At 35.8% G+C, this 13,022-nt stretch overlaps 1 protein-coding gene and 1 non-coding gene across 9 annotated transcripts in view; both read right to left on the bottom strand.

Annotated features, from left to right (window-relative positions):
• Positions 1-9,358, bottom strand: part of LOC133823217 (uncharacterized) — a 47,562-nt gene extending 38,204 nt beyond the window's left edge. For 3 of the 8 annotated variants that reach the window (XR_009888186.1, XR_009888187.1, XM_062255865.1), the window contains exons 1-7: positions 8,942-9,358; positions 8,802-8,836; positions 8,563-8,684; positions 8,214-8,303; positions 7,941-8,060; positions 7,733-7,816; positions 7,258-7,335 (exon numbers count right to left, since the gene is read on the bottom strand). Coding sequence is in view for 4 of the 8 variants with exons in the window: in XM_062255865.1 (XP_062111849.1) it covers positions 7,258-7,335; positions 7,733-7,816; positions 7,941-8,060; positions 8,214-8,303; positions 8,563-8,684; positions 8,802-8,836; positions 8,942-9,204 (792 nt within the window). In the remaining 4 variants the exon portion in view is untranslated. Of the gene's footprint in view, positions 1-7,257; positions 7,336-7,732; positions 7,817-7,940; positions 8,061-8,202; positions 8,310-8,562; positions 8,685-8,801; positions 8,837-8,941 lie in introns of those variants that run through there. The other 5 variants (XR_009888188.1, XM_062255866.1, XR_009888185.1 and 2 more) reach the window with 4 other exon arrangements.
• A 2,076-nt stretch (positions 9,359-11,434) lies between these two features.
• Positions 11,435-11,541, bottom strand: LOC133827714 (small nucleolar RNA R71). The gene has a single exon (XR_009890366.1). It is a non-coding gene; the product is annotated as a small nucleolar RNA R71 (small nucleolar RNA).
• Positions 11,542-13,022: the final 1,481 nt, after the last annotated feature.

Raw genomic sequence — 13,022 nt, 5'->3', positions numbered from 1 at the left:
ACAATGATACACAGCTCAAAAGGGAGTCATTCCCGCGGAGGAATGGAAAGTGGTGTTGTACAAATATTCTGCCCACGGAATCCACTTGGACCATTAGCTAGGTTTTGAACTCACAAAACAGCAGAGATACGTCTCTAAGCAACGATTAACCACCCCCGTTTGGTCGTTGGATTGAGGATGGCAAGTCTTGTTTTGCTTCAACGCAGTGCCCTGCAAACAGAAGAGTTCCTTCCAGAAAGGTTGAGGATGATCTTATCTAGTCGGACACAAAGGAACGAGAAATTCCATGAAGCTTGACGACCTCACGGACAAAAATAGTAGCTACTGTCATGGCTCCTACGTTGTTGGATCAAGTTTGGCTCTTGAGAAAGGCCTCAATCGTTGATCTGACTGTAGTCCTACAAGAGAGGTCATTCCTAGGGAGATAGAAGGGTTGCTCCTTACCGATGTGATAGAAGGGGTTGTTGCCCCTCGGCAAAGTAACAAATTAGGGGTGACACAAGGCACACTTTCCCAACCTCCTGCATGACAAACATCCATTTTACCAGTCAATAGCCTATGCCTAGTTCCAAGGCTTGGTGGTCAACTGGTAGAATATGAATAAACAGAGAGATTGAAAAAATGAGAAACTTGAAATTCTTTTCTACTTTTTACGTCATTACACATTTTCCTTGAGCAAGAGTCCAATTCTCTGCTTCAGCAATTCTCCTAGCTGCAACAAATAGTTTTTTAATTCACCATGTAACAAGATTTCTGACACATATGTACAATAATGTGGATCTCCTATCTATGAAGGATCCTGCCCAAACAGCATAAGAAGGTATCTCCACACTTTTGTTTTGAATCTTTCTAAAGTAGAATTCTCTACTTAGATTCATTTTGAGGTCCTTAGAATTTTAGAATTCAATACACAGCTTCCCACAAGTCTCCGATATTATTCTTTATCAAATGGGCACTTCCTTCTATTGCTTCCAATTTTGTTGGGTAGTAGATAGAGTTTTTTTAGAAGATCAAGAGCATGTTTTTTTTGAGAGACCACAATACCCTTTTTGGATTGAGCAATTTCCATTCCTAGGAAATATTTGAGATTTCCATGAACTTTGGCTTCAAATTCTTTAGAAAGAAACTGAAAGTTTGAAGAAAAAATGTGAATTCTTTTCCTTGAATATATCATTAGAGCACAATAAATTTTATAGACTACAATATGCAAATGACAGCTAATGACCACTATTTACAGCCACTAAAAAAGATATTCTAACAAAATCAAGAAACTATCTTTCCTAGAAAATCTCCTATAAAATAGGAAAATCTAAACTAGGAAAGATTCTAAAAAAAACCCTTTAATTTTCTGAGACTCCCCCCAAGTTGGGTTGAAGATGTCTTTCAAACCCAACTTGCTAACACAAGAATCAAAACTTGGTTTAAATAGACCCTTCATACAGATGTCGGTTGTATGCTGACAAGTTGGCACGAAGGGTAGACAAACTGCACCAGACTCAAGCTTCTCCTTGATGAAATGATGATCAATCTCCACATGCTTGGTTTGATCACGTTGCACTGTATTATTAGCAACGTTAATAGCTGCCTTGTTATCAAAATAGAATAGAGTTTCATTGGAGTTTTTATCTTCAGCTACAAATCTTCTATGACTCGTTGTAGCCAAATCAACTCGCATAATCTATTGGCTATAGCTCTAAATTCAGCCTCCACATTGCTGCAAGCAACAACATTTTGCTTTTTGCTTTACTAAGTAACTAGATTCCCCCAAACAAATCAACAATAGCCAGTAGAGGTGTTCATTGGATAATATCCAATGTTCTTAGGCCTATCTGATCCAATCCAATTTTCCATTGAATGTTGGATTTTTACAACTCATCCGATCCAATTAACTTGTCTCAACTGATCTGATCCAATTAACTTGTCTCAACCGATCCGATCCGATCCAATTATCCATTGGATTGAATCAACTTTATCCATTGGATGTGTCTCCTTGCTTATGTATTTGATCGGATTGGATCCGTCCAATAATTTTTAGCATTTATTTAGCTTAATTTGTTCAAATAATTCATAATATTATATATAAAGACTCGTTTGTTCAAAATGATACATCATACAAATACAACATAAATTATAAGCACAATCCTAAATAAATATATATATTTTAAATATATACGTACAATTGGATCGTTTCGGTTTTATTGGATTTTTGCATATATCATCCAATTTGGATCTTCAAAATCTGATCCGATCCGATCTAATCATAATTGGATATCCAATTTTCAGCAATCGATTCTAATTGGATTGAATGATTTTTGCACACCCCTAATAGCCAGATGTCGACCTTCTATCAGTGACTGAACCTGCCCAATCAGCATCAATATAGACCTCAATATTCCAGTTTTCTTGTTTCCTAAAATAGACCTTTTCTGAGAGAACCTTTAAGATACTGAAGTATTCTATAAGTTGCTTCCATGAGTGTCTTCCATGGAAAGTGCATGAATTGACTCATCAAGCTTGTGGCAAAAGCAATGTTGGGTTGTGCTGGGTTGTGCATGAGAAAGATAAGTCTATCAACAGGTCTTTGGTATCGAAAAGTGACAACACTATCTTCTTTGCTCTCCTCCTAACTTCACATTGGGATCAACGAAAGTATCAATTGGTTTGCACCCACTCATGCAGTGTCTTTAAGAGGGTCTAGTATATATTTCCATTGACTTACTAGTATTCCTTCTTTAGACCTAGCTACTCTATTCCTAGAAAGTACTTAAGAGCTCCAAAATCTTTATTTTCGAATTCATTTGCCAAACTTTTCTTCAAACGAGTCATCTCAGCTGCATCGTCACCGGTCAAGATGATGTCATCTACATACACAATAAGGATTGATATTCTTCCTTCCTTTGATCTTTTAAAGAACAGTGTGTGGTGGTCAAGTTAAGCTTGTGAATATCCTACTCAATTGATTGAGTTGGTTTCTCAAACCAGGCTCATGGAGAATTTTTCAATCCGTAAAGTGACTTCTTTAACATACACACCTTAGATCCAAATTTGTCTTCAAAACCAGGAGGGGAATCCATAATCACCTCTTCCAAATCACCATTTAAAAATGCATTTTTGACCTCTAGTTGTTGCAATTGCCAATCTAAATTACTGCAATAAAGAGCACACGAACTGTATCAAGTTTAGCAACAGGAACAAAGGTTTCTAAATAGTCGACTCCATAAGCTTGGAGTAAAGTCCCTCGCCACCAAGCGTGCCTTATATCTCTCTTAGGATCCATCCAACTCGAATTTTAACGTAAAAACTCACTTGCAACCCACTGTTCTTTTCTCCTTGGGCAAGTCCATCAAATTCAATGCCTGATTCCTCTCAATAGGCATTTGGGATCAGGTCAGTGGTAAAGTTCTGGGCAGAAGGGACGGTCTGAGTGGAAGAAGGAGGGGGGTTGGTTACTAGCTTGAGTTTTTAGTCATGAGGGAATTTGCATATACACCTCTTCTTTATGAAAACACCAATTAGCAGCCAAAGATAATGGAGCTTTAATTGTATTCAGTTTTGCTACTAGAGCAATTTCTTAATAATCAATACCATAAGATTGTGTGAAACCATTGGCAACTAATCGAACTTTGTAACTCTCAATACAGGATCAGCCTTATATTTGTGAAAATTCATTTGCAACCAACCAAATTTTTCCTCCTGGTATTGTGAGTTGCTAAGTACCATTCTTTTCTAGAGCCCCGACTTCTATACGATAGATATCTTCCATTCAAGCACTTGAAATGCTTCTTGGATATTATTACTGAATCTTATCAAACATCGTAACAAATGCACAATAATATGATGCCATCGTAACAAATGCACAATAATATGATGCCAAGCCTTTATAGGAAGCAAAATTATTAATTGGGTGTTTCATACAAGATCTTACAATCCTTTGTGCAATAAATAAATCAAGATAAGAAAACTCACTAGAATTGTCACTTGTGTTACTTTGACAATGTTTCCTTTGGATTCAAATATGGTTCAACATCATGTTTAGGATCAATAGTTTTTTCGCGATTTTTTTTTAGTTTTGAAACTCTGAAATCTGCAAAAAATTGACTTTGCTCGATGGGGCTATAAATTAAGATTTTCATGAAAAATTTGATTTTGCTTGATGCAATTCTTGCAAAACGTGTAATTTTTCATTCAAGTGTTCATTTTGGGTGTTTTTTTTACTAATTTGGATATTTTTTTTAAATCTACGTTTGAGATGTGTATATACATATTTGAGAAGTTTAAAGCTTGAAAAAATATAAAAATTCTAAACAATACCCCAATTTTAGTCGTACTATCAGGCTTTACACTTCCCAAATTTGGATATATACATCTCAAACGTGTAAAACTCGAAAAAAATACTAAAAATATCACCTCAAACGGACAACCGAGTGAAAAATTATGTCACTTACAAAAATTACATCGAGTAGTATCAAGCAAGGCAACAAGCACCAGGCCCAACTCAATTCTCCTCAATGCCCAGCTCGACGGGGTCTTAGAAGTAAAGTATTTTATGAAAAAAATCAATTTTGCTTGATAAAGCTCAATGGTGTTCACTACAATTATGGCAAAAGGTGTAATTTTTCATTCAGGTGTCCCTTTGAGATTTTTTTTTTTGTATTTTTTCGAGATCTACGCATTTAAAATGTTTATATCCACATTTGGGCAATATAAAACTTGGCAGCACAACTAAAATTAGGGTATTGTTTTGAATTATGGAACTTTTTTAAGCTTTAAACTTCTCAAAATGTGTTTATACACATCTCAAACATGTAGATTTCAAAAAAATACTCGAAATTAAAAAAAAAATCACCTCAAATGGATACACGAGTGAAAAAATAAACATTTTGCTATAATTGCATCAAACACCATCGAGTAGTTACCAACTATCAAGCAGGGCATCGAGCAAAGTCGGTTTTTTCTTGAAAATATTTATTTTTAAGGTCCTATCGAGCTGGGCATCAAACTTCATTGAGAAGCATCGAGTTCGACATGAAAAACATGATTTTTGATGGCGAAATCAACTTTGCTCGATGAAGTTGATGCCCTGCTCGTTAATTGCTCGATACAATTCTTGCAAAATATATAATTTTCTACTCGGATGTCGTTTGAAGTGATTTTTTTTTTTTTTATTTTGAGTATTTTTTGGAGATCTGCACGTTTGAGATGTTTATATCCACATTTGGAAAGTGTAAAGCTTGACAGCACGACCGAAATTGGAGTACTTTTTTAATTTTTGTATTTCATCAAGTTTTGAACTTCCCAAATGTGTATATACACATCTCAAACATGTAAGTCTAAAAAAATACACCCAAAACAAACACCCAAAGTGAAAAATTATGCATCTTGCAAAAATCGCATCGAGCACCATCAAGTAAGCATCGAACAATATTGAGAAACTATCAAGCAATCATTGAGCAATGTTAATTTTTTCATAAAAATTTTGATTTTTAAGACCCCATCAAGCTGGCATTGAGCATCATTGAGCAAAGTCGTTTTTCTACAGATTTGAGAATTTCATATTTAGAAAAAAAACACAAAAAACTCAAATCATGCCCAGATTTATTCAAAATGTAGTAATTAGTGTCTTAAGTGATACTTTTTATGAGTTTAAATTCTAAACCATTAAAAACTATCATAGGTCTCTTTTGTGTAGCCTCCATGGAGAGAGAGGAGAAACGAGGGGGGAGAGAAAAACTAAGAGAGGGATGAAGGTGTGTGGTGATGGTAGTGTTGTTGCTACCATTTTCAAATTAAATAGAAATAGGAGAGAATAAGAAGATTTGAGAGAAAAAATTATGAGTAATTTTTAAACAAGGAAATAATAGCATAATATTTTGATATGTATAATTAAGATGGCATTTTCTAATTTCCCCCCATTAAGCATAGAAACTCAAATTTCCCTTGTAAAATTTCCTTGTGATAAGAGGATAACACTTGTATCCTTTATTATTTGAAGAATTCCCAAAGAGGTTGTATAGTATGGGTGATTCTTGCATTTCCTTGAACATACAAGCTATTATATATAAATTTATATATATATATATACCAACTCTAGGATCAAGTCTATAAATGTGATCCCATAAACACAAGCAAATTAGAACCAGGTGACAAATACCCAACTTCTTCTTATTAGAGCACCCCACTCTATACTTTAAAATACCTCACCAAAACACAGTTTTCTCTATTTTTCCTCAAACTTTTACATTATAAAATACATTAGTTTCTCTAAATTTTCTCAACAATATTTAAATATTCTATTTTTTATTACATTTTATTCATTTTAAAAAATAAAATAATTAAATATTATAGTAACACACATATATATAAAAAAAAAGTATCTAAAATATTAATATATTTGTAGCTCAATGAATAGTGTTTTTTTGCATGTGGAGAAACACTATTCTTTTAAGTAAAAAACATGTAAAATAGCTCAATTTTACCTCACCTATTGAAAGTTCCTTTCACCAATTTTTTCTCTATATTTTAGATAAAGAAGTATTTTACCTCCCATTGAGAGTGCTTTTATGGAAATAGATTGACATGTTTACAAGATTGATTTACAAAAGTAAACCAATCTTTCCACATAAAGCAACACTTGGTGCATAGTGAAAAAGGGGGACTACCCTGAGTCCAAGAGGACAAAAGCTTAAGGACTTCGAGCGGCATGAGGAAACTAACCCGAGGACCTTGGGTTTATTATGCAAGGCAGAATCTGCCCAACCTGAGAACCTTGGGCTTATTATGCAAGGAAGAATCTGCCCAACCCGAGAGGTGGCCACACAAATGGGCTAGGCAACATCCCGATATCCTCTTTAGGGTTTTGGACTGTGCCAGCCTTCGCCCACCACCGTGGGCCTAACTATTGGGCTTGGGGAAAACACTCCAACACAACAAACAAAGATTTTACAATGAATAAACTCCAATATCTAGCTAAACAATAAACCCCTAAATTGTTTTAAATTAAAAACCCAAATAGCTACCCAATATCTAACTTTCTCCCGTAAATTGGAAATATTCTCCTTAGTAGCTTCAAAAATTCTATTGTTCTGCTCTCTCTTTCGTAGAAAAGAGTGAAATAAATGAGGGGAATATGAGCAACGTATTATAGGATGAAATTATAGAAGGATCCGAACAAATAAATGAACAAGGAATGGGAATCTGCATAATACACAAAATAAATACATGAAGTACAATTTTCATATATGTGTTCAAGGAACTCACCTGTAGAACGACATTGTATTGCTCCAATTTGTCTACCATTTGTGTGGATTCAACCCCATAAATATGTCCAGCGTGATCCTAAGCCACAGAATAAAACAATTAATATGCTCAATAGCCTACATCATTGAAGGTTGGTTGGAATAAGTAAGTTGAGGTGATTCGCTTGCAGTCTGTTGATGATTTATCTTTTCTTGTCTATAGGTACGTGAAGTTGATTAACCTAAAGAAGACTTTAGAAGTTCTCAGTCCTATTTATGGGGTAAAAATAAATACGAAAAAGAATGAGACTGATGGAGATATTTCTGATAGAAACAAAATGCAAAGAATAATTTAAAACTTTAGATCATAATTAGGGTGAGCGACCCTTAAAAATTCTGCCAATAAGATTTCTGAGGGAGAAATTAGAAATCATCTTTTGACTAGAAATGACATGTAATGTAATTCTAAACTAAATGAGAAAGCAAGACATCCATACCACACCAAGAAAATGCGCAATAAGAACATCCCAGTCTTCTTGATACAATGATGGAAGAAGGTGATCAATGCATCCATTATCTACCTGATAGAGCATAATAAATTCAATTATACATATAAAAGTAGTTTTTCAAGTAATCAGTAATCACCTATTCAATAAAAGATGAACTTCAAGCTCAATCATACACACACAAAGAAGTAATACATACAGTATGCAGATCTTTAACATTAAATGAGGGGAAAGGGTAAGATCTTGCAAAATGATGAGGAAACAACTGCATCCATGTATCATCCCCCATCATCGTGACTCGTTTTCCATTTTGAACTAACTACAAGCAGATCAAACATAAGTGAAAGCACATCAAGAAACCAAAACTCTCAAATTCAAATTATCTGTAAATGCATGTATCATCATTGAAAAGTTTGGGAGCAAATACATAAAAACACGTGAAGGAAAGAAAAAGGAACAACATGATACAAACTTGATGAATTAAATTATCTTCAATAATTGCAGGAGCACCAAAGCTATTCCCAACATCAATAAAAGTTGGTAGCCCACCAGTGGTTAGACCCTGAAAGCATTACAGTGAGAAAAATATGATCATGTTAAAGTGTTGATCTTTCACCAGCTACATACTGAACTTACTATAACTAGAACAAGATCTAATCAAAATCGAAAACTAAAACTAAAACTTTGCAATAATAAATCATCAATAGAAAGGTTGGAAGTGGTTAAGTAAAACCTTACACGAAGTTGAAGGCTTAAGAGTATTGCACGCTGAGTAAAGGGATTTTGTTTCAAACATTAAATGAAAGCATAGAATTACTGACCTTCAAACGCTGCAAACTTGTAGTTGGCGGGTCGGCAATGGCTTTGAAGATTCTAGCCGATGAGGGGTTTTGAGATGCTAGTTCTTGTAACACTTGTAATTTGTCCATCCATGGTTTCGATTCTGACACCAATTAAAAACACCCAGTTTCAATATCACACCATCAATCATCGTCTATGTGTAAGATTTTTCTTGGAACATAATTAACTATTTTTCAATCGTTTATTTCGACATGCTAACCTGGAAAGAAGGTACTCGGAGCAACAAAATCAAACCTGAGATTGAAATATACATTTATATACATATACATACATATTAAATATGGCGATCCCTCCAAAATAGAAAAAAAATAATAACAATAAGAACGGAATAAGGATAACCTGAGGGCATCGAGAACAACAATGAGTACTCGGCTAACAACAGGCTTGGTCCAACAATGGTGATGAGTTTGATTGAGATTAGCATCAGTATGAGAGCAAAAAAAGCAAGGGGATTCGGTAACGTCGGAGCAATTACTGTAATAGGGAAGCTCAGTTCGAGTGAGAAGAAATCCTTTGGTGAAAAGGAGAATGGCGAGGACATGAAGCCCTAATATTACCCAATACACCCCTATGCTTCCCAACCATCTCCACCCCAGTCCCATTTTCCACTACCCCTTCAGCCGAGCAGGGAAGAGTTGATAGCAGCTGCTTCTAGGTTGACGGAGGAAACGTGTTCGGTGAGAAATTTGCAGAAATGGCTAATCTAGAACTGAAAGGGAAATTTTACACTATATCTTCAATAGCATACTTAATTTTTTTAAAACGGCAACATAACATATTCTTCCAAAAATATATCATTTTTAAATTTGTGGACAAAAGCACCTCTACCACTAACCGTGCACACCCTTCCCATTCTCTCCTCCTAGCCAAACTCTCTCATTATTTTTTCTCAACCGAGCTCACATTCTCACCATCTCTCTCAGGCGAAGCTCTTTCTCTCCTCACAGCCGCCGTCGCCACCTTCTTCTCCATCGCCGGCCACGATAAGGTAAGACAGTTGTCATGTGGTTTTTTTAAAAAAAAAATTTGAATCGTAATGTATAAATCGATGAAATGGGTTTGATTGTTAATCTTTATTTTGCAAAAAATGTAGCTTAAAATGGGTTTGATTCTATGTGCATCATTTTGGAAGATTATGTTTAAATTCTGCAAAAAATTTGTGGGTCGATATTCATTCGATTCCACATCGATGCCATTTCGATGCTTCGTCGATGCTGATTAGTGCTCAAAAATATCATTTTATTAGTCTTAAAAGTGTAAAATTAATTAAGTTTTAATTAATAATTTCATGGATTTATTGTCATATATTTTATATTTGAAAATATTAATTTTAATTTAATTTGTGTTTAATTTTCAGGAAATAAAATATATTTTTGACACAATGAAAAAAAAATGAGAAAGAAAGAATTAAAATTGAAGAAATAATAAAGAAAATGGTATTTTTGAAGGAGAAATAGGCCCAAAATCAAGCCCAAAAGGGAGCCCAAACTCAGCCGTCAAGCCGCCAGCCGCCATCTGCCACGTTCTGACGCCGACAGCCTGCCACGCTGACACCTGTCCCCCTGCGTCAGCCCATGTTCCCCCACGCCCCGCCAGCCGCCATCTGCCACGTCCCATCATCCTGACGCGCCTGACGCTGCCACTTTCTGCCAGCCAGCTGAGCCAACCATTGCCCGCCACGCGTCCGCTGCGTCAGTCCGTGTCTCCACTTTACCAGCAGCCACTTCCCATTTTCATCAGCTTTTTGAGCCACTTTCCCACTATTTTATACACGGTTTTGCACGTTTTTGGGTCCTATTTACACTATAAATAGAGTACCAAATGGGTTAAAATTATATCAGATTGTGTAAAGAGAGTGTAGAGAGTATTAGAGAGAAAAACACTTACTTTTCCTATTTTTCTTTTACATTTTCTTGAGTGAAAACAATGCCTATTTTAGGCTAAATTTTCTTGTGGAAAGGCTAGAGTGGAGTTCATGTTTAATATATTGATTCTTTATTTATTCTTCATTTTTATATATTTGTTACAATTAAATTTATTTTCTTCTAATTTTTATTTTAAATTTATTATTATCTTTTACATAAGTCTAGCCATGCTCTTCTTATGTAATTTAGGTTTTTAATTTAATTTAGAATATTTGTTATATTATATGCTTTTTACTGCATTCTGCCAATGGTATTTTGTCGCTCTAAAGTATATAATATGATAGGTTTTTAAAATTAGAAGTTAGTATAATTTAATTAAAGAACATATTTTAAGGTGAGCTTATTATATATATTTTCCAACTATAATTAATGGTGTAGAATTATAGTTGAGTATAATGAATCAATTTTATTAAAATATATATATATATATATGTTTGCATGAATGAAACTAATGCCTTCCATACTTTCTTTCTGATTCTAATTCCTCGATTTTATTCATTTAATGTTTATATTCTTTTTCAAATTCACATCTTTCCAAAGTTTATGATTTTTAATTTACTAATCTTTCTTTTAATTTTGTACTTTACCTCTCTGTGGATACGACATAGCCCGATTACTACTGCGACCGCTTAGGAATTTCAAACCCGGCATGATTAACCTCTTACCAACCTTCCATGGGTTGGAAAATGAGAGTCCGTACGTGCATATACGGGAATTCGAAGAGGTGGTGGCTACATTCAACAACCGTGCTGATGTCACCAACATTGTGAGATTGAAATTCTTTCCTTTCTCACTCAAAGACAAAGCAAAAAGTTGGTTGTATTCCTTAAGGCCTAGATCTATCGAAACATGGGACGAAATGACAAAAGCATTCTTTGCCAAATATTTCCCGCCCCATAAGACTAGCAGCCTTAAGAGGCAAATCTCTACTTTCATCCAGAAAGACCATGAAACTTTCCATCAGGTCTGGGAGAGGTTTAGAGATTTGATAAATCAATGCCCACATCATGGATACGAAAGTTGGCGTCTGATCAGCTATTTCTATGACGGTCTCACAACCGGTCAAAGACAATTCGTACAAATGATGTGCAATGGCGAATTCCTTCAAAAAGATCCCGATGAAGCTTTCGAGTACCTCAACGATCTTGCTGAAAAATCCTACACATGGAATGGACCGAGTCCTATGGACAAGCCACGATCAACTGGAATCTACCAATTAAGGGAAGATGACAACGTCAAAAGCCAAATTGAGTCATTGAGACAACAATTCGAGGCTTTCAAATCTCAAGAAGGTAGAGGAATCCACATGGCTGCAAAGGTAGAGACACGAGATCCATGCTTCATCTGTGGAGGAACGGAACATCAACCGCAAGAGTGCCCAACTCTTAGTGAGTTAAGAGGAGGAAAAGAAGAACAATGTAATGCTTTAGGGGATTACAAGAAACCTTATAACCCTTTCTCAAACACTTACAATCCCGGTTGGCGCAACCATCCAAATTTCAGCTGGAAGGATTCGAACCAAGCATCTGGAAGCCAATGGAGGCCTGAGCAACAACAACCACCAAAATCATACAACGCTCCTCAAAATATCATGCAGTCAAGTAATTCTCTTGAGAGTACTTTGCAAATGCTTGCACAAACTCAAATAGCCTCAACCCAAGAGCTCAAAGCTTGTTTCACACAAATGGTAGAGGAAATGAAAGCCATGAAAGTCCAAATGACAAAGCTAAACACTACTTTGGCGATTCAAGAGCATGGGAAACTTCCCGCTCAACCTCTAATCCATCAAAAAGGGCAACACATGGCACAAACCTCCTCCTCTGCAGATACAAATTTCAAAGAGGTTAATGCCATCACTACTCGAAGTGGTCAAAATACGGTTTCACCGTTAACTAAGACAACGAGTACGTCAATGCCCGCTCCAGATGATGATGTGCCAATAAGCATTCCAGTAAAGGCACCCTTTCCTCAAGCTTTGAAATCTACTGGAAAGGTACTGGAAAATCATGGTGAAATCCTAGACCTTTTAACACAAGTGAAGATCAACTTGCCATTGTTGCATGTGATCAAACAAGTGCCGGCTTATGCCAAGGTTATCAAGGATTTGTGCACCGTTAAAAGAAAGCACCATGTCAAGAAAACTGCATTCTTGGTAGAACAAGCTAGCGCGGTAATTGACTGTAAAACACCGCCGAAGTACAAGGATCCTGGTTGTCCCACCATCTCATGACAAATAGGGGAACAAGAATTTGGTCAAGCCCTTCTAGACTTAGGAGCAAGTGTAAATCTTATGCCATATTCAATATACTTGCAATTAGGTCTAGGAGAACTCAAGCCCACATCTGTGGTGCTACAACTGGCTGATCGATCAGTTAAGAAACCTCGGGGAATAGTAGAAGACGTTCTGATTCAAATTGAAAAATTCTATTACCCTGTTGATTTTCTCATCTTGGACACTCAATCTGAAGTAAGTATAGAGTCCAAAATTCCCATCA

Source organism: Humulus lupulus, chromosome 3, assembly GCF_963169125.1.
Source record: "Humulus lupulus chromosome 3, drHumLupu1.1, whole genome shotgun sequence".
In the NCBI taxonomy this organism is placed as follows: Eukaryota; Viridiplantae; Streptophyta; class Magnoliopsida; order Rosales; family Cannabaceae; genus Humulus; species Humulus lupulus.
This window is presented reverse-complemented; position numbering and strand designations above follow the sequence as displayed.